This window comes from Balaenoptera ricei, chromosome 11 (genome assembly GCF_028023285.1).
Source record: "Balaenoptera ricei isolate mBalRic1 chromosome 11, mBalRic1.hap2, whole genome shotgun sequence".
Classification (NCBI taxonomy): domain Eukaryota; kingdom Metazoa; phylum Chordata; class Mammalia; order Artiodactyla; family Balaenopteridae; genus Balaenoptera; species Balaenoptera ricei.
In genome coordinates, this window is record NC_082649.1 from 105477065 (window position 1) to 105497758 (window position 20694).

General features: G+C 54.3%; 1 protein-coding gene across 2 annotated transcripts in view; it reads left to right on the forward strand.

The window, feature by feature from the left end:
• The window catches only part of RUVBL1 (RuvB like AAA ATPase 1), a 36677-nt gene extending 20125 nt beyond the window's left edge, over window positions 1-16552 (forward strand). For both annotated transcript variants that reach the window (XM_059937752.1, XM_059937753.1), the window contains 7 exons: window positions 2404-2493; window positions 3263-3412; window positions 5060-5123; window positions 6193-6391; window positions 11454-11556; window positions 15144-15235; window positions 16161-16552. In XM_059937752.1, coding sequence (XP_059793735.1) covers window positions 2404-2493; window positions 3263-3412; window positions 5060-5123; window positions 6193-6391; window positions 11454-11556; window positions 15144-15235; window positions 16161-16320 — 858 coding nt within the window. In that variant the 3' untranslated portion in view covers window positions 16321-16552. The remainder of the gene's footprint in view (window positions 1-2403; window positions 2494-3262; window positions 3413-5059; window positions 5124-6192; window positions 6392-11453; window positions 11557-15143; window positions 15236-16160) is intronic.
• The last annotated feature ends 4142 nt before the right edge of the window (window positions 16553-20694 follow it).

Here is a 20694-nt window from a genome sequence, read left to right on the forward strand (position 1 = left end):
GGGGAGCATGGGTTTGGAGTCTCTGCGCTCACTGCAGTGTGGCCTTCTGCCGTGACTTCGTCTCTGAGCCATAGTTTCTTTATCTGTTACATGGGAATAATAATTGCCTATCTCACAGAGTTACTGTGAGGATAAAAGTTGTAGCTTTGGGTGTGGCACCCAGTTACCTAAGAAGTGGTAGCTGTTGATGTTGCTGTGAGATGGGGCAGCCTGATTGTGGCTTTGCCTTATTAATAACAATGAATAACCTTTTCTTCACCGCTCTCACTTATTGTATGTGCCAGGCCCTGGGCCAAGTGCATCAACAAATCTCTGTGTGTGTGTGTGTGTGTGTGTGTGTGTGTGTGTGTGTAATTTCCCTCATTTTACAGATAAAAGAACCGAGGCTCATGAGGAGGTTAAGCAGTCATCCTAGGATCGCACAGCTAGTTAGTGGCAGGGCGGACTCTCTGAGTCCTAACCACTATGCAATCTGCCCTCCAACTTGCTGTGTGACCTTTAGAAGTCAGCTGAGCTCTCTGGGCCTCCCTATCTGTAAACTGCGGTAGATTGACCATATAATTTCCCCATCTTTGCTCTCCTCTGCGATTTTATTGTTCTTTGATTCTGTAAGGTAGTTTCTTGGTCACTGCTTTATGGAGATCATAAAAATGTCACTTCTTCAAAGGGCCATTTTTCTTTATCCTAACAGCATTTCCATCTCAGGAGGTTGCCTCTGCAAATATCTCTCTTAAACCCCTCCACCTTCATCGCTCCCATTCTGTAGTAATTAGATTTCTTAGTAGGGTCTACCACCTTTCCAGTAATTACATCTTCAGTCACTTCATTTGGGAAATTAACCGATATAAAAATGCTGGAGGCAAAAAAAAAAAAAAAGGTGTACTATCCAATATAGGATATATTAAAATAAGATATGCAGTTTAAATTTTAGCTACCCATAAAGCTGTTTTGCACAGTTTCTTGAAGAAAATAACAAAAGGGTTAATGTTTTGCTTCCAAAATGAGTAGTTCCAGCCTCTTTGAGCATATGTACAAGCTGTTTGGATAGATGGAGTTCAAATACTCGGTGAATATTTAAGTGTGAAGGCGGAGGTACCGCCATCTTTATGGAGAGCCTCCGTCATCCCAGCCCTTCGGTAGGGGCCTGCCACCCCCATCCTCACGCTCATGGCAGTGGTCCAGGAGCCGTCGGGCCCATCCCACCGGGGAGGTAGAGCCCTGGTTTCCCTCTGTGGTTACTCTTTGTAACAACTTCATTGAGGTCTCATTTTTAGTAAAATTCACCCATTTTCAGTGTACAGCTCAAGGAATTTTAATCGGTTTACAGAGTTGTACAGCTATCATCACAATCCAATTTTAGAACATTTTCATTACCGCAAAAAGAAACCTCATGCCTATTTGCAATAACTCCCCATTCCCACCCCCAGGCCCTGGCAACTACTAATCTACTTTCTGTCTATATATTTGCCTTTTCTGAACATTTCATATAAATAGAATCATACAGTGTGTGTTCTTTTATGTCTTGCTCTTTCTACTGAGTCCTGGTAAGTTTTTACTCTTTAATTTTGTTTGAGAGTTGAGAGTAATAGCTCCCCTTGAAATCTAACTGAGAGAAACATTTCTAAATACTGACTCTGTACAAAACATGCTGTCCCAGAATATTGATCGCCTAGGGGGGCCTGAATCTGGATGATCTGGAGGAAGGCAACAGTTCCCAAAATGTGCTACTTTCCTTTTCTGGAGATGTAAACAGGTGGGCCCAAGGGAGCAAACACTGGAATTTGAATCGACTGGCTTGGGAAAGATCCTGCTTTTATGTTTTCTTTGAATTTTACACATCTATGATGTGATCACGGCTGGGTGCTCTTATATAGATGAGGAAACTGAAGCTCAGAGAGCCTTGTCTAAAACCATAGGCCCGCAGAAGGGCAGCCATGGAGAGTAAGCAGGTTCTGTCAGAGCTTCCGGTGCAGAAACCTCCACCCCTGCCCGACGTGGGGAGGGCAAAGGATTGAAGCAGGGAAAGCAATCTCAAAAGGGGGTGTTAGGGTCCCTGGTCCTGTGGACAGTATGGGCCCTACCTGGAAGCGGTCAGAGCCATATTTGCCAGTTTGCAGCCTCTGGAGTAAAAGGAAGGAGGAGCTTAGGTCTCCCTTTGTGCCCCTCTCCTTCCTGCCTTCTCTTTGGGACCCTCAAACCCCAAAGCCTGTCTCACACATACACACACACACACTCTCTCTCTCTCTCTCTCTCTCTCTCTCCCCCCCCACCCCTTTCTCTCTCCCTCCGTACGGTCATTAGCTACCTCAGCTCTCATAGAGGAAACCACCTTACAGTATATCAGAAATAAATACAATGTGGATTATAGTTCTCTGATTCACTTTTTTTTTTTTTTTTTTTAAGCTGGACCCCAGCATTTTTGAAAGTTTGCAGAAAGAGCGAGTAGAAGCTGGAGATGTGATTTACATCGAAGCCAACAGTGGGGCCGTGAAGGTAATGCCACGAGGAGACCCAGGTGGCCGGGAAGTGGCTTTCTTTCTTCAGGGGGTCTGGGGTGTGCGGGAAGGGGCACTGTGTCTGCTGCAATGCTGATGGAAGGTCAGCAGTTGCCCCTTTATGTTTAGTCAAGTTTGCTTTCCCTTTATCTGCATTCTTTAACCTTCTCATGATTAAAACAGACAGTCTGTTAGAAAAATACTAAAACCTGCTTAGAGGGGGAGAATGGTGAGGAAGCGAAACAACTGTAGTCATTTTCAAATTGAAATGTGCAGGGTATTTAATCTTCCTTTTATCTCTTTGGTATTTTCTTCCCAAGATATATGCATGTGGAAAGGAATGCTGCATTAGTTGGCATTCTTTTTATATCTGATTTCCAGTGTCCTGTACAGAGTTCCTCACTGTTGAATGGATGAGCATAATACTTCATATCATACAATAAATCACCCACCTACAAAAGAGTCTGAACAGCCCCTCCGTCTCCAGTTAATCTACTGGATTTGCCCTTTATCGGGAATTGCATACAGTTAAGAGAAAGAGGGGGAAGATTCTGGGAGAGAGTATCGGGTGTTTTCAGCCGGGTTTTGGAACCCAGCGATGGGCAGATAGCTCCTTCTCTTGGCAGCAGGGAAGCAGAGGCCATGTTTGCAGTTTGTCAAGGTGGCTGTCAGGCCGCAGTGGGACCTGAGACTTTTATCTCACCCTGGGCCGCTTGGGGACTTGGCAGTGGAGCTCGCCAGGCGCTCAGGCTTCGCTCTCTCTGCAGAGGCAGGGCAGGTGTGATACCTACGCCACCGAGTTCGACCTTGAAGCTGAAGAGTACGTCCCCTTGCCCAAGGGGGACGTGCACAAGAAGAAGGAAATCATCCAGGACGTGACCTTGCATGACTTGGACGTGGCCAACGCACGGCCCCAGGTACCGCCCGCAGCTACCGCCGGGAAGCCGGCCCTGCTGGCGGCCCTGCTGGCGCGGGAGCCTTTTGTGTGCTGCAGGCTCCGGGATGAACTGCCAGTCTTGCTGCCGCTGCTGAGGGCGGGCAGCCCTTTTCTGTCTGTAATGTTCAGCAATTAACGTGGACAAGAGCTGCGAGGGGCTCCTTTGTTGCAGTTCAAACGCTCTCGTCACAGATGGTTTCCTGCGCATTGTTCCTTCTCCCAGCCCAGCCTCCGGCCCCCGAGCTGGCCAGCTTCTCCCTGGCTTCTCTCCAGCACGGGGCTCGGGCCTGGGCTGCTCTGGGTGTGAATGGCAGAGGGCAGGAGTGTTCTTTGAGCCCTTTGCAGGATTTTAGGGAGCCTGACAGAGCTGTGTCTTCCCCCTGGCTTAGCAGAACCCCCAGCTTTGTAGCTTTGAGCTGGAACCGTCCCTGCTCCTCATGCGAGTAGAAGATGGATGCCTGTGTCCCGGCTAATACAATGCGGGGAAAGCACAGGTGATTTTATGCCGTCTCTGGGGAATGTGCAGTTCAGAGAACCCGACTCTGCCCTGCTGGTGGTCTTTGGGTTTGGTTTCCTCTTCGTCCTAAAAGAGGCCACCTCTTCACTAACAAGGGAGTAGGCTTTCTAACCTGAAATGTGATCCATGGGTGTTGTCCCTTGGAGCCTTGGCCGAGAGACTGCTGAAGAGTCTCCCCCCAGTTTGTGGCACGGCGGTCCCCAGACCAGCCTGCTGGGAGCCGCTCGCCTGACGAGTCTCGCCTAAGTGGAGTCCGGGATTGTGTGGCTCCAGCACTGTGGGCTCGGCCGACAGTCGCTTCGGGTCTTCAGGTTTTTGTGATTTAGGGCTCTCTGATTTTGAGTTTGCTCCTCCGTGAAAAGGGCATGATACTTCCTACCTGGCCCGGCAAGTATTCGGGAAGCATTAGCTCCCTTTCACTGTCGAACATTCAGGGAGCGCCTGTGTCCCAGGGCCTGGAAACAGCAGGCGACCACGGAATGTTGACTGCTTGCTGCCTGCACTGTGAGGGGCTGGCAGGTGGGTGCGGCAGCTGGAGAGCCTGCGAGGGGTCGGCCTGCTGCAGGGACGGGCCCTGGGCTCCGAGCAAGTCTGGCAGCCGGGCCTGGTGAGAGGAGGCGGGGGACACGAGTCCGTGCGTCTGTCCCCAGGGGGCTGGAGCAGCAGGGCAGTGTTGGGGTCAGACGCCCCACAGGGGGGCTTCCCGGGAAACAGAATGTGGTTCCTGGCAGGTGGGCTCGAAGTGAGTCCGAAAGAGCTGGATGCCCAGGGAAGGGCTGGCAGTCCTGTGGGGTGAAGGCGTTCGGGACTGGGACGAGGCACGGCTGGGGGGGGTGGCAGGCCCCACAGAGCTTGTTCTTCCCACAAAGGCATTTTGTTTGATTCTGGCAGGTCGGGGGAACCTCTTAAAAACTCCTCTGTGCTGAGACGCTCCCCAGGCTTTCAGTGCAGGTGCCCAGGGTCTCCACATCTCAGGACCCCTGTCGAGTTGACGAGCTGACGAGCTGACGTGGGGCAGTTGACGAGGGGCACTGGGGTCGGGGGGTGGCGACGAGGCATTTGCAGCTGCCTGAGGAAGCGGGACTGACTCCTGCGTCTCCTTCTGTGCAGGGGGGACAAGACATCCTGTCCATGATGGGCCAGCTCATGAAGCCAAAGAAGACGGAGATCACAGGTGAGAGAAGCAGCAGAGCCGGGGCCTGGGGTCTGACGACCCGGTCCCCAGCCCGGCGAGTGCGTCGGGAGGCGCACTCCTCCTCCACCCCGACGGTGTGTGGCTGTCCTCGGGGTCCTTGCGCTCATCCCAGAGACGGAGGCTGTCAGGGGTCATGTCGCTTCTGCGGCGCGTGGAGTCCCCAGGCGAGGCGGGAGTGTGGTTGCCCCTCGTGGGCTGTAGTTTACCTGCCCCCCTTGCTAGCTGGTACGCCCCTCTTTTTTCTAATCACCACCTATAGCTTTGTCACCTGAAAATGTTAAACACTAAAGCTCTGTTTTCTTTAAAGTTTCAGCCAGTGGCATGATCTGAGCCCTTTCTATTAGACTCGCCTAGAGCAGCGTCCTTATCTTAACTCAGCTTTGACCATCCCCGCTTCGTGGCTGTGGTGGAAGGTGCTGGCTTTGTGGGCTGCTCCCTCCTGCTGATAGTACAGGCGCTGGTTTGGACAATGAGAACTGTGACCTTGGACGCTTATTCAGCTTTTGAGAGGCTCTGTCCCTCTCAGAGCTCTGAGATGGTGCCTTTCCTCAGAACCTGTCATTCCTCACAGGTTTCCCTCCGGAGAGGATTCTTCACGCACCCTCTTCCTTCCTCCAGGCACTTGATTGAAAGTTAATTAACGAAGTGTTGTCACACAGGGCCAAGAGAAAGGGTCATTCGCTGAGTGCAGCACAGGGAAATTTGCATATGAAAACTCCCTTCTTCCTGGGTTGGGGGTGTGAGATAATAAGGCCTGGTGGGGAGTGTGACAGACGTGCAGAATGTTGGAAGAGCCATTTACAAACTTAACAAAACACAACTTCAGGGGCAGCAGCCAGTTTTGTGACTTTTGGGTAAAGTTATCCCTATTTTCAGATGAAACTGAAGCCTGGAGTGCGGCCGTCGCCTGCTTGTGGGGTCACACAGCTAGCAGTCAAACCCGGCCCTGAACCTGGGCTTGGATTGAGTGCGGGTGGAAGAGAAGAGAAAGGCGACAGCCTCCCGCACCTGGCATTGACCCTGCCTGTCCATCCTTGCCGACTCCTAGATAAACTCCGAGGGGAGATTAACAAGGTGGTGAACAAGTACATCGACCAGGGCGTGGCGGAGCTGGTTCCGGGCGTGCTGTTCGTCGATGAGGTCCACATGCTGGATATCGAGTGCTTCACCTACCTGCACCGGGCGCTGGAGTCTTCCATCGCCCCCATCGTCATCTTTGCGTCCAACCGAGGCAACTGTGTCATCAGGTACCATGAGGCTTTTCCACCTTCTGCCCAGGCTCATTTGTTCCTCCAGGATCACTTTCATCCCGTGGCGTCGTGAGTCAGGATGAGGGTGAGGGGTGGTCGTGTTCATTTCGAGGGAAGCAGAGTGGCTTGACCTCACTCCGTCACGGTCACCAGTGCAGCAGCCACCCTGTTTCTGCATATGAGGGCCTCCTCGTGGTGACTGGGGTTCCACTGGGGTGTGTCTTGGTCATCCGGTTGGAGTGGGCAAAGGTAAGGTCAGGTGGGCCAGCCCGTGGCGACATGGCCTGTGTTAACTTCCGACCTCCTCCGAGCTCCAGGAGGTGTGTGTCTTGGCTTCACTTTTCAGAGAGGAAACAGAATGACAACGTGGTGTGCCCCTGGTCATAAAGATAGGATGAGTACCCAGGCCTCTGACAGTGAAACCAGTCGTTTCTTTCTGGCCCAGACATTCTTGGAGCCACACTGGCACCTCCCCCCACCCAACCCCCTTAGGCCCACCTTCAAGAAGGGATCCCAGAGGACTCGCCCTCTTTTCAGCTCTCGAGCCTAAGCACCAGTGTGCCCAGTAGTTGGCTCACTGGTTTTCTGCACTCCCTTGAGTGTTGGGGCCTGGTCCCAGCAGTGCTAGGGCATGGGGGGGTGGCACAGAGCCCTCTTTAAGCCTGCAGCACAGTAGCGAGGGCAGCAGAGCCCCGAAGGCCACGTGCTCCTGGCAGCAGCGGGGTGCAGGAATCTGGAAAGAGGCCGCAAGGCCGTGAGGGTCTCAGCACAGAGCTGGAGCCAAAGCTAGTGGGGAGCCTGGACTGCTGGTTCACCTAGACCTGCCTCGGAGGAGCTTTGTCTCCGCTGAGCTTATACAGAAGCCATGCTGCTGGCTGTGGGGCAGGCCCCCTGTTCAGGTGATCACTCTCGCTCAGAAAGAGGATTTGTGGACTTCCCTGATGGCGCAGTGGATAAGAATCCGCCTGCCAATTCAGGGGACACGGGTTCGAGCCCTGGTCCGGGAAGATCCCACATGCTGCGGAGCAACTAAGCCCGTGCGTCACAACTACTGAGCCTGCGCTCTAGAGCCCGCGAGCCACAATTACTGAGCCTGAGTGCCACAACTACTGAAGCCCGCGCGCCTAGAGCCCGTGCTCTGCAACAAGAGAAGCCACCGCAATGAGAAGCCTGCGCACCGCAACGAAGAGTAGCCCCCGCTCACTGCAACTACAGAAAGCTCGCACGCAGCAACGAAGACCCAACACAGCCAAAAAATAAATAAATTAAATAAATTTAAAAAAAAAAAAAAAAGAGGATTTGTGTGCACCATGCAAGTGCCTGTGGCGGCAGCATCTTGCGTCCCCTCTTTGAATCCCTGTAGTGCTGTCTTGACAGGACCACTGCCTGTCATCATCACAGGTGTCTTCTGCAATCTTAAAGGGCAGGCAGCTTGTACCAGGTTTAGCCAGCTGGAGCCTGGCTACCTGGGCAGCATCTGGAAACTGGACACGTGGCCTGGTGAGCCTGGTGTCCCTGCCGCACAGGCCCTGTCAGTTTTCTGGACTTTGCTTTGGTCAGGCCTTCCTGGCTTCAGTCTGACAGCTGGCGGAAGGGCTCAGCCTGGGCGGATGGCGCCCCCTACCGAGGGAGTTCTGCTGATAGACGCCCCTCCCTCTCAGGCCCAGCAGATCCAGGCTGGCAGAGCCAGGCAGCTTAGGGCAGGACCGAGAGCTCTTAGGATCAGAGTCCTTCCCTTAGTCTCGTCCCATCTGGGGGAAAAAGTGCATAGCAAGGTAGCTTTGATCTCAACTCGCCCAGTGGGCCCTGGGAAACTTGACCCCAATCCCGTCCAGAGGGATGTGAGTTCCAGAAACCATTTTTCACTAATATGTTGTCTGAAAGGGACTGTGTACCTAAGGTTCATAGCTTGGACAAATTTTCAAAGTCTGTGGTCTTCAATTCCTGAAAAATGCTTAGCAGTCTTTAAGCAGAGTTTTTTTGTTTAAATTTTTACTTTTATGGACTCAATACTATAAGAAAAAATTTTAACATTTTCTTACAAATTCTGTTCTTTTGTGTTTTTTCCTCTAATCTTTTCTTCTTTAGACTTTTTATATTTATTATGTCTGAATTGAAGTTAAGTTATCGTGAGTGTTAGAGAGTTGGGGATATTTTAAGATGGTAAGTTGAGGTCTTTTAAACATTTCCCAAGAGAATTCCTAAATAGGACCTAAAACAAGGAGAGACATGTGGTTAAATAGAAGTAAATAACTAAAAATTAAATGTAGTTTTTAAAGGTTATTTTGTTTAATATGAAGATTACAGGTATACCAAATATACTAAAACTTGAATCATGATAGAATTTCATCTTAATAATTCTTCGTTATTAGTTTTAGAAATATTTGTTGATGGAAAAGATTTGTTTTCTCTAATGGTATCTTAATATTTTATATTTGCTACTAGTCTATTTTCCTTTTTTGTTTGGAAAGGTCTTAATTATTTTTAAATATTAGATTTAACAATTATTAATGAAGCATTTTATTTTTTTTTTCAATTTTTTCATTGTGGTAAAGTGTATATAACATAGAGTTTGCCATTTTAATTATTTTTATGTGTACGGTTCAGTGGCACTAATTACCTTCACAATGTTGTACAGCCATCACCACCATCCATCTCCAGAACTTTTCCATCACCTCAAACAGAAACTCTGTCCCCATTAACCAGTAAGTTCCATATCCCTTCCCCCAGCCCTTGGTAATCTCAGATGTACTCTGCTTCTGCGAATTTGCCTTTTCTGCATATTTCCTATGGGTGGAATCATACAGTGTTTGCCCTTCTGTGACTGACTTCTTTCACTTAGCGTAACATTTTCAAGGTTCATCCTGTTGTAGCATGTGTCAGGACATTTTATTCTTGCAATAATAAATATACACTTACAGTTCAACTGACCAGATAGAGTTTCAACAGATAGATTTTCTTTTACTGAAGTTATATTTCTAGAACATTTACTTATTTTTGAAACTTACTGAAGGTTAACTGCAAATGACCTGCCCTTGCTCTTTGACCGTAGACTGCAGGCTGGTCTCGCTGGGGAGGCCAGCCTCGGTGCTGACGGGCTCCTGAAGGCGGAGGCAGGCCCGGCTTAGCTCACTGGGCTTCTAGGCCCGCGTGCCTCCAGGCTGGCCTGGCCCTCATCGCATCAGGAGCTGCTGCCCTGCGGCCCGGTGGGTTGGCGGGGTTCTTCTCCCGGGCCGCTCTCCTCTGGTCTGGCTAAGGATTCAAGAGAACGACAGGCAAAGGACGTGACGGGACAGTTCCCAGAACGAAATGAAGTAACAGGGAAAGCATTCAAATGATTCATTAGTAATCAAGGAAATGCAAATTCAGACGATGTGTTATACCCTTCCTTTTTCTACACCTTTAAGCAGCAAACTTTTTTTTTTTAATAAATTTTTTAATTTATTTGTTTTTATTTTTGGCTGCGTTGGGTCTTCGTTGCTGTGCGCAGGCTTTTCTCTAGTTGTGGAGAGCGGGGTTTACTCTTCGTTGCAGTGTGCGGGCTTCTCATGGCGGTGGCTTCTCTTTGTTGCGGAGCACGGGCTCTAGGTGTGCGGGCTTCAGTAGTTGTGGCATGCGGGCTCGGTAGTTGTGGCTCTCAGGCTCTAGAGTGCAAGCTCAGTAGTTGTGGCACACGGGCTTAGTTGCTATGCAGCATGTGGGATCTTCCCGGACCAGGGCTCGAACCTGTGTCCCCTGCATTGGCAGGCGGATTCTTAACCACTGCGCCACCAGGGAAGCCCACAAACTTTTTTTTTTTTTTTTTTTTGCTGCGTTAGGTCTTTGTTGCTGCGCGCAGGCTTTCTCTAGTTGCGGTGAGCGGGGGCTGCTCTTCCTTGCGGTGCTTAGGCTTCTCATTGCAGTGGCTTCTCTTGTTGCGGAGCATGGGCTCGAGGTGTGCGGCTTCAGTAGTTGCAGCATGCGGGCTCAGTAGTTGTGGCTCGAGGGCTCTAGAGCACAGGCTCAGTAGTTGTGGCACACGGGCTTAGCTGCTCCACGGCATGTGGGATCTTACCGGACCAGGGCTCGAACCCGTGTCCCCTGCATTGGCAGGCAGATTCTTAACCACTGCGCCACCAGGAAGTCCCAGCAAACTATTTAAGAATTAGAATACTCAGTACTGGCTACAGTGCAATGGGATCAGATCGCTCATGTAGCTGCATAAATTAGGATATTCGTTCGTTCATTCATTCATTTGATTAAGGAGATATTCACGGTTGTGTCATGTTCTGTGAGAGTTGCTGAGGAAATGTTCATGGCTGTATGCATACAATTATTTATCAAAACACCATGAATAAGGATAGCAACAACTGGAAACTACCTAAATGCCCAACAGTTTGGGTTAAGTAAAACACTTGATGGTCTATTAAGACTGAAGCAACGTGGACAAAAGCAAAAAAGAAAAAAATCTACATACTTAGTGTAACTTATGAAAATTTGGCAAATACCTATATGAATATATTTTTTTTTTAATTTATTTATTTATTTATTTATTTATGGCTGTGTTGGGTCTTCATTTCTGTGCGAGGGCTTTCTCTAGTTGTGGCAAGCGGGGGCCACTCTTCATCGCAGTGCGCGGGCCTCTCACTATCGCGACCTCTCTTGTTGCGGAGCACAGGCTCCAGACGTGCAGGCTCAGTAGTTGTGGCTCACGGGCCTAGTTGCTCCGCGGCATGTGGGATCTTCCCAGACCAGGGCTCGAACCCGTGTCCCCTGCATTGGCAGGCAGACTCCCAACCACTGCGCCACCAGGGAAGCCCCCTATATGAATATTTTTAATGTGATTTTAGGTGGCTTTTTTTCTCCTCCCCAAATTTCCTGTGGTGTTGATATTTGCTAAAATAATGATGATGTTTCTGACACCACCTGAGTTAGTAGTCTGTGTCCTCTGCGGTCCTCCCTCTGACTCTCAGGACGAGAACTAGCTGCCCTGTCATCATGAGGGCCTCAGCCATGTTTCCACGGTCCAGTTTCTGGTCTCAGAGAGGCCTGAGTGATGTGGCACTTCTGGGCCTTGCAGGGGCACGGAGGACATCACCTCTCCTCACGGCATCCCTCTCGACCTTCTGGACCGAGTGATGATCATCCGGACCATGCTGTACACCCCGCAGGAGATGAAGCAGGTGAGCACCGCCCCCCTTCTCCCCTCGTTCGCTCCCAGTGTCCCTGATGCCTAGCGAGAAGGGCCCCCACCTGAACAGTGTGTGAGCCAACTGGACGTGGCCTGAAGTGTCACGAAACCTTAGCTGCCTGTGGTCTTGGCTGTTCTCTCTTCTACTCCATCCCTTCCTGTAAACTTAGGAAAGGGACAGTGAGAAAATCGACTTGGTGACAGCCATTAGGGAGGCCACCAGCTCTAGGAAGGAGGCAGCAGAACATCATGTAGTGAGAGGCTCCAGCCCAGGCGCTGGCCCACCAGGACCCGCACAGGCACCTCCGGCAGGCGCAGAACCCAAGTCCCAGCGGAGGCTCTGCCCGGGCTGCTGCCGAGGCCGTGGAGATGGTAGTGAAACAGCATCACAAGTGTAGAGGGCGTGTGGAATGGAAGGCACGGACCTAAGTTCACAGGAAGAGGCGTGACGGTGCACAGGGGAGCGTTTAGCTCAGTGCCCCACATAGCGTGTGCTCAGCCCTGCGTGAGCCGAATCTGGCTCAGGCTTGGGAGCGGGGGCGGCGGGAGGCATGGGATTGGCCTCGTCGACCCCATGTGTGCCCCACAGTGCCTCGGCACCCTGGGAAGCCCCAGTCCCCTTTCTGGTGCTTCCGGGCGGTCGTTTCCCGCCTTTGACGGCTGAGTCACTGAGTGGCGCGTCCAGGATGCAAAGCCAGGCTGTGCCCTGCAGAGCCCAGCCATCTGCTCTGCCCACCCTTGCCCCAGACGGTCTTGCTGAGGCGTAGGTCTCTCACTGTGGGGTCAGCATGTGGCCACAGCTGGGGCCGTGGAGTGGCCCAGGGCTGCACTGCCATCTCGGTGCGCTGTGCCGGGCCTCTCCTCGCCAGAGCACAGGCAGTCTTTGTTAGACGTTGTACTGGGCCATTTGATCCCCCGTCACCTCGAGGTAGGGAGAACTATTTTCATTGGCATTCTTAGAGAGGAGGACACTGAGACTTAGGCTGGTTAATCTGCCCAAGCTCACGTAGCTCGTCAGTGGCTAGGCGGTGGCAGGGCTTATAACTGGAATCCAGGCTGTCTGATCCTGAAGCTGGTGTTTTTGATCGCTTTGCCACCAGCCTCCTCCCCACTAGAAATATCTCACCTGGGAGTGGAGTCCCTGTGGTAGTTGGTCAGCAAGGCTCTCCTTGGAGCTCAGAGGGCCGCTCCTGGACACTCGCCAGCAGCTCCCCTGCCTGCCTGCGGCCCGTCTGGCCTGGCCCTGCTGGCATTTCTTGTTGACCAGCACCAGGAGCGCTGGTGGTGTGTGAGCCAGGGATCTCCCTGCATAGCCAGCACAGACAGGACACCCATGCGGTTCTAGTTCATGCAAGCAGCTGGGTGCGTTATTTAGGAGATGGCGTGCATGGCTGGGGCCTTGTCACCGGATGATGGTCTCTTGCTCTTGGATGAATGCTAGGTTGAAGCCAAGGCTTTCACTGATGAGGAGCAGAAGCCAAAGCAGGGGAGAAACTGCCCCCTTCCCTGCCCTGACTGTGGGACCCGAGCCCAGCCTGCACCCCACGGTGCTTCGTGGCCTCTGTGCACCGGGAGACGTGCTCCCTCGTCTCAAGGCTGTCGTGGGGACCGAGGGAGACAGTGACGGCGACTCAGGGGGTTTGCGGCCGTCACAACTGCTGTTCACAAACCCGGAGCACGCTGTCCCAGCTCCCTGGCACGTGCGCGGTGCCCCAGAGTCTGGAGGCTCGGCCGGGGGGGTCTCTTCTCGGGCTTTCTCTCGGGTTAGCGGAGGATAGACCAGCTGCCAGACGAGCACGGCTTTGTTCGTGCTGTTCAGGGGACAACCTCAGCATTTTTACTGGAGCCCGGGGTGAGTTTTTTAAAAAACAAAGTAAATGTAACTTGTGTACTCTGCCGTCAGCACCGACACCCTCATAAACTATCCCTGCAGGTTATTAAATGATTAAAGATCTAATTTATGAACTGTCCATTTCCGAGCGGTCTGAAACAGGAGCTCCTGGGATTGCTCTGACCAGCTCTAGAGAGAATGAGAGCAGAGCCTCCCTGACAGCCCTCCAGGGTCGGTGTGGCTCGCCGAAGGCCGGAGACTCCGGGCTGGTGCTCTCCCCCAGACCAGGTTCCAGGACCCAATGTTTGCATCTCCCTGGAGTTTCCAAAGGCCCCCAGGGGACTCCTTGGCCATCCCAGCTGTCGGTGAGAAGCTCTTTGTATCTGGGAGCGCAGAGCTGCCCCGCTCTGACGGCCGTGGCCGGAGGGGAGTCCGTGGCTGGAGCCTTCTGCTTTCTCCTTTCCCCGCCATCCCTGTGCCCGTCCGGGAACTTCTCTGCTCAGCTGCATTTCACTTTGGACCCCAGGCAGTGGACCCCTCACGCACAGACTAAGATTCTTTTGACAGAGGTCACACCTGGCAGCCCACTGGCTGAACAGATGTGGCCAGTGAGTGCAGTGTTTGTGAAATGTTTAAATAAGTTGACAGCATTCAGCAATCAGGACATTTCATACAAAAATCTGAGTTCCGAGTCTCTCTTGACAAAATGAAAGCCTTTCCTGCCAGCACCTGGGCCTCAGCCCTGGCGGCGCTGGTTGCAGCAGCGCGGCTGCCTCGCCTGGCACGTGCTGGCCCGTCCACCTCGGCCCCCTGTCCGCTCACTGCTGACATCTGCAGGACCTGGTTCCTACCGAGCCGGGCCTTTCCCACTGACAGCGGCTGCCACGCTGGGTCCCCTTAACCAGGGTCACCAGACGCAACCTCTGTACCCCTGCAGCTCCTGCCCTCGGGGTCTCTGCCTGAGAGCCGAGCGCCCGTTTGAAGTGTCCACCTCCCAAACCTCTGGTCCCTCTCCCCTCGTGAGGCTTTAGATGGGGGCTCAGTCTTTCCCACTTCCACGCCTGTATCCCGGGTGTGTTTTTATGGCTTTAATTTAAACAGAGGCTTCTTGATAACTTGTTTACGAAGCTGCCAAAGTGAAAAATTCCTGTATTATATGAGGCTCGAAGTCCTCGAGTTATCTCAGCTCCACAACACACAACATCATTATCCCGCTGCCCCTTATCACTCAGTGCTGGTGCGCCTGCAGGATCCTGGTGCCACTTGTGTTACCGTGTCCCCACGCCAGCCTGCTTCCCCTCCAACTTTACTAGGATCTCAAACTGCACAAGCGTCAGCCTCTTCTTGACAGATGAGATATCTCACGGTGATGTTATGAGACCTGGTAAATGTTTAAAAGTAACTTTTAAAATTTATTTAACCATTGCATTTGTCAAGCAAATAAGAAGTGTCTCTTCTTGCCTGAGTGCTTAGAGGTGGCGGTGCCCCTGCTGGGGAGGTTAGCTGCCGCTGAGGGAGCTGGGGCAGGCAGGGTGGGCGCAGGGGCATTGCCGCCCTGGTGCACACCTCGGGGTACCAGCTGCCTTCCAGTCGGCGCGGGGCTGTGCCCCCGACTTGTGCGAGGACAGCGGCGCCCGCGGGGTCGGCCCTGCCCCACCAGCCCCGCTTGGGGCGTCTGTGCTGTTAGGAGGTGGGACGAGAACACTTGAGGTCGGTCCCTGTTGATAACAGTGTTTCTCCTCCAAAAGATCATTAAAATCCGAGCCCAGACAGAAGGAATCAACATCAGTGAGGAGGCGCTGAACCACCTGGGGGAGATTGGTACCAAGACCACTCTGAGGTGAGCCGGCCGTGCCCGGACCCCGCCAGTGCCTTCCCAGGGCGCAGGACCGTGCCTGCTCTTCCCGGGTGGTGGGTCTCATCCTGCGGCAGGTGCAGCACAGCTAGACGGTGGTGTTGAGAAAGCTGAGCGACAGGTTAAGTCCCCTCGTCCTGTAGCAGACGGTCCCGCTGGTGGAGAGCGTGCTCTGCCTGGCGGCCCCCTGCGTGGAGGAGGTGGACGGAACCGGAGACCGGGTGCAGGGCAGGCGGCCCCTCCGCTCCGGCCCTGTGCTCCAGCGTCTGCTGGGCGGGGAGGCACACAGGCAGTGGTGGCTCTCCTGACTGCTCACCAGCGGCCGGAAGCCAGTTGCTGCGGAGCGTGACCCTTCTCAGTGTCCTGACTGCTTATGAGTCATGACTTCACAGGGCTCGGCCTGGCCCTGTTTCCCTTTGAGTCAGTTCCTCGCCCCTCAGGTTGCAGCAGAACGCAGACTGTTTTGTTTGGGTGGAGTGGTGCTTTTAGAAACTCCTGGACTTTTTGCCTTTGGATGGGGCCTTTGCTTTCATGGGGCTGTGTGTTCATTTCTCCACCATGTTCCCTGTCCCGATCTGGACCCTGGCATTGCCTGCTTGCCGCTGTAGACATCCAAGCTTGTGGTCCCTTCCCAGTAGCAGTGGAAGGCCTCCTGCTGGAGGGGAGGACCTTTAGGCAGTGATGGATTTGGGGAGGAGGGCTTATACGTCAGGGCGGTGACTTCTGGTCCCTCTCTGGTGGGGTTGTGACTGCAGATCTCTGAAAAGTGGCAACTCTCCCTTTGTCTGCTGTGTCTGTCTGCAGCAGCTGGCACAAGCTTCTGCAGCTCCCTCAGTGCGCCTGCTGACTTGGGGAGGGGGCTCCCATCCGTGGCCCTGCTTCACACCTGCCTTGGCCCCGGCCGCTCTAGGTACGCGGTGCAGCTGCTGACCCCGGCCAACCTGCTGGCCAAGATCAACGGGAAGGACGGCATTGAGAAGGAGCATGTCGAGGAGATCAGTGAGCTCTTCTACGACGCCAAGTCCTCAGCCAAAATCCTGGCTGACCAGCAGGACAAGTACATGAAGTGAGACGGCCGAGGTCTTCTGCGAGGAGACTCCGGGTAGGCCCGGTCCCGGTCTGGCCTGCGGGTAGGAGGCTTGCCCCCAGGTTGGGCTGTCCCGACTCGGTGGGTGGCAGTGCTGTCAGTTAGTGTGGAAGAGTTTCTTTTTAAGTTATTGTGACTCATCCCGTGGTTGCTTTGAAGAAACCCTGCCTTATCTGGTGTGTTTTCTAATAAACCCTGATAGGTTATTTTGATGATATCTGTCTCACTCTTCTTTTAATTTTTTAAAAAGTAAACTTTGTGTTTTAGAGCAGCTGGAGATGTACAGAATTGCTGTGAGGATGGTGCAGGGGTCCCTCTCTGTCAACATCTTACAGCCACGTGGCATGTTTGTCATGTGCGATGAGCCCGCAGCACACGTCCTTGTGCTTTGTGCACGTTTTCTCAGTGATCTGCTGTCCTCTCTCTGTCCCAGGATCCATCCAGGGCCCGCGTCACATTCAGTCGTCATGTCTCTTGTGGTTTCCTGGCTGTGACAGTTGCTCAGACGTTCCTTGTCTTTGATGACCTTGAGAGTTTTGAGGAGTGCTGGTCAGGTACTCTGCCCGATATCCCTCAGTGGGGCTTGATTGATGTTTTTCTCATAATTAAACTGGGATTGAGGGTCACTGGGAGGAAGAGCACAGGTAGAGGGACATTTCCATCACGTCCTATCAAAGGTGCGGCCGCCAGTAGGACTCACGGCTGTTGTGTTGGCCTTGATCACCCAGCTGAGGTTGTGCTGTTGGGTTTCTCCATCCCCCTTTCCTCACTGTCCTTCTTGGAAGGCGTCTCTAAGCACAGCCCTCACAGAGGGGAGGGGAGCTTGCTTCACCTCCGGGAGGGCTGAGGTCACCTGTTCTCCCCATTTGCTCCTTTATTCAGTCATTTCTATCAGGATGGACTCACGGATATTTATTATATACTTTGGGTTATAACCCAATATGACTTTATTTTGTTGCTCAAGTTGTTCCAGCTTTGACCGTTGGGACCCCTGTCAGTTGGCTCCCGTGTCCCTCTGCCGGGCCCCCATCACTGGGACTGGGAGGGAGGGGCGGTGGAGCGCCTGGCAGACGCCACAGCGTGCTGTCTGCCAGGCCCGGTCCTTGTCTCCAGCGCAGCGCTGCTCACTTGAGGCAGGGCTCAGCCCAGCAGCAGTGCCACACGGGCAGGGTCTTTGTGCTGTTACTGTGTGTGGGAGAGGGGACCAAACGAGATGGTCATCTTGATCTAATCACCACTTCAATGCAAGTCGGCCAGCACCGCTGTTCCCCATGTAGTGACAATCACCTGAGCATGTGCAGGAGTCCGGGCAGGAGGGCTGAGGCCTGGGGATCCATCCAGCCCTTGGAGGGCCCCCAGGCCCTGAGAAGGCCCCAAGCGAACTCATGCTGCCAAAACGGATCTTCTGTGGGCCCTGCCCCTGAGGGAGATCCCAGCGTGGGGGTCTTGGGGGTGTGTGTGAGGCAACCAGGCACAGGGAGGACCGGTGGGACACTTCCTGAGGCCAGGGCTGTGCGCTCAGGCCTGACCTGGCTACCCATCTCCTCCAAGGCTGCACCCGTGTCTCTGGTCTCCCAACTTAAGCCACATTGGAACAAAAGAAGAGTGATACCTAAGATGCAGCGAGAGCCCGTTGTGTGGTAGGGCCTGTGTGATGCTGTGCATTTCCTTCCGCATTCTCTCAGTAGCCCCATGGGATTGGTACTGGTTAAGTCACTTGCCCTGCTAGTAAGGATGAATCAGCCAGTTGGAGTCTGTGCTCCTAACCCCTGTGGCTAACCTGCCTTCCTCAGTGTGCCAAGTTGTTGGAGGGGCCTTCAATCCCTGACCTCTGTGCCAGGCAGGTGAGGCAGGCAGGGCCAGTGTGAGGAAAGTCATACCCTAGAGGACAGAACCAGGCTCTGCCCTGGCTGGACCTCCTCCTCCAGCCCAGCTTGGGCGGAGATCTTCCCAGCTGCACAGGGGCCGTGCCGTCCAGAGCAGTCCCGGGGAGGACGGCCATGTGTGGTCATGGCCCCCTGTTCCTGCTCCTCAGGTCTCCTGGCCTTGGTGGTGCCCAGAGAGATGGCCTCCTCGTTCGCCTGTGCTCCACAGTGAGGGAGATCGTTCTGGACAGGTAGGAAGGTTGGGTTATTTTAATCCCTCCTATTTTTTCCAGCAAAGCCTGTGATTATTACATTAATCTTCCAGGCGAAGTTTTTACGACCGATCCCTCGCCGACTATGAGAAGTTTCTCCATCCATTACCAAGGGGGAAACAGACCCTGGTGGGGAGGAAAATATTTGTTATATCTTATCAGGCTGACACACAAGCTACCAACAATTACAGCAGCCCAATTTTTTGCACTATTTCAGCTCCGTCGTGAAGAATTGTAATATTAACGTGAGGCGGGGTGGGGGCTGGTTGCAGGAAGTGGCTGTTATTCCAAGCTCTGGGCCCAGGCTCTCTTGGGTGCCTCCCAGCAAGCCAATTGGGTGGCTGAGGAGGAGTGTTTGCATGAATCCCAGCTCCCTGTTCCTGTGCGAATGGCCAGGAATGCGGGGGGGCTGGAGGGGCTCTTGAAAGATGGGTCCCTGGCCCTGGCTGGGGAGCCACCTTGGCCCCTCCTTCATTTTCTCAGCCCGGGTGTCTTTTCACCACTACACCTCTTAGGTTACACCCCCTAGATTGGTTCTTAGAATATTTTGGTTTTTAGGATTAAACAGATGATGGTGACTTCTTGGTTGGCAAACCTTTCTCAACCATTTTTCTAATAAAATGGAGCCGCACAGTGGTGGGGGGCACTCCCTGTTGGCCTCCATGTCTCAGACCCCAGCGGGCCTCTGCCAGGAAAGCAGCAGTTGCTGGGCACCCAACCCAGCATCTGGACCAGCCTGAGCAGCCCCTGCCCTGGAGGGGTTCCAGGCAGAGGCGGCAGGTGGGAGAGGGGAGCAAAGGGGTCCAGCGGGCATGGCAGGCAGGGGCGCGGTTTGGATTGTTTGGCCCTTGATCCCTTTGGTCCTAGAGCTTTGGTTTCCTCCTCTGTAAGATGGGGGCAGTCGTGTCGCATAGATCTGTGTGTGGGCTTGGTGGGGTGACATGTGGCTGCATCAGGCGCTCGAGATACGATAATTCAGAGAAGACTTCCCTATCCCTGTCTCTCTTGGAAGAAGAGAAGGTCACACTTTATCCAACAGGAGCCAGAAGCCGTTAGGCTCTGCCCTTCCCAGTCCCAGACAGCAGGCCCTGGAAAGGCCTGGAGGTCCCCTGTGGCTGGACGCTTCTGTGAGGCCCAGCAGGATACGCCCCAGCTCAGGGCCCACAGGCTCTGGAGCAGAGGGGAGAGAACGGGCAGACGCGTGGGCTTTTGCCTCCGTGTCCGCCGCTTCCATGAATGATGTGCTGGCCCTCCCTGGGCCCCTGGCCCCCCGTCCCCAGTGAGGCCCAGGCAGGGCTGGGCAACCAGAGGGGAGGAGTGGCTGTCTGCGTTGTCCCAGCCCAGCCCTCCCTTTTGGTGTCAGGGAACAGGCCCACTGAGAGGTAGAACGGGGTCCACCCATCCAGTCATCGTCTCGCCGCCTCCATTTATTGGGGATAGCAGGCCCCGGGGACAGGGTGCCGGGGCGCGGGGTGGGCGGCCGCGGGGCTGGCTGTCGCCGGCTGGCCCTGTCGCCCTGGCCGTCACTCGCGGCAGGCGCAGTGATTAATGGCTGGGCCGCGCTGCCCGGGCCGCCGTCAGCGCGCGTCTGCGGCGATGGATTCGCTGTCAGGCTCCCGGCCCGCGCTGACCCCGGCCCGGCCGGCGCGATCAATGGACGGCGCGCACAGCGGCTGGGCCGGCGCGATAAGATGCGCCGATGGGCGCCCGCCGGCTGCCCGCTCGACACAGCCGTCGCCTAGTGATTAATGGGGATGCTGCGGGGCGGGAGGCGCGCGCACGCGCGCGCGGGACCGCCGCACCCAGGACACGCATGCGCGACCCCGCACGCGAGTTGGGCAGGGGGACAGCTGTGAGACCTCCGCCCGCGGGCCGCCAGCCTCGCCCACGGCCCGGCGTCTCTGAAAACCCCGGGTCTGGCCCGGTCGCCCGCACGCTTCCCCCGGCCCCGTGCGCGAGGGCGTACAGGCTCCGGACAGCTGCCGGCAGGCCGCAGGGAAGCAGTGTGAGCCGTTGCTTCGGAGGCGGACTGGAGGGCTTCCCCGAGGAGGTGACGGGGGCGAGCTGCAGCTGGGGTCGCGCCAGGCCCTCCTCCCCCTTTCCGGGGTCTCCGCAGCCTCCCCGCCGCGCGCCGCCCGCCACTGCGAGGCCACAGCGCCCACACGCGGCGCCCGCGCAAAGCGCCACCCGCCCCGCCCCTCCTCAAGGGGGCGTGGGCAA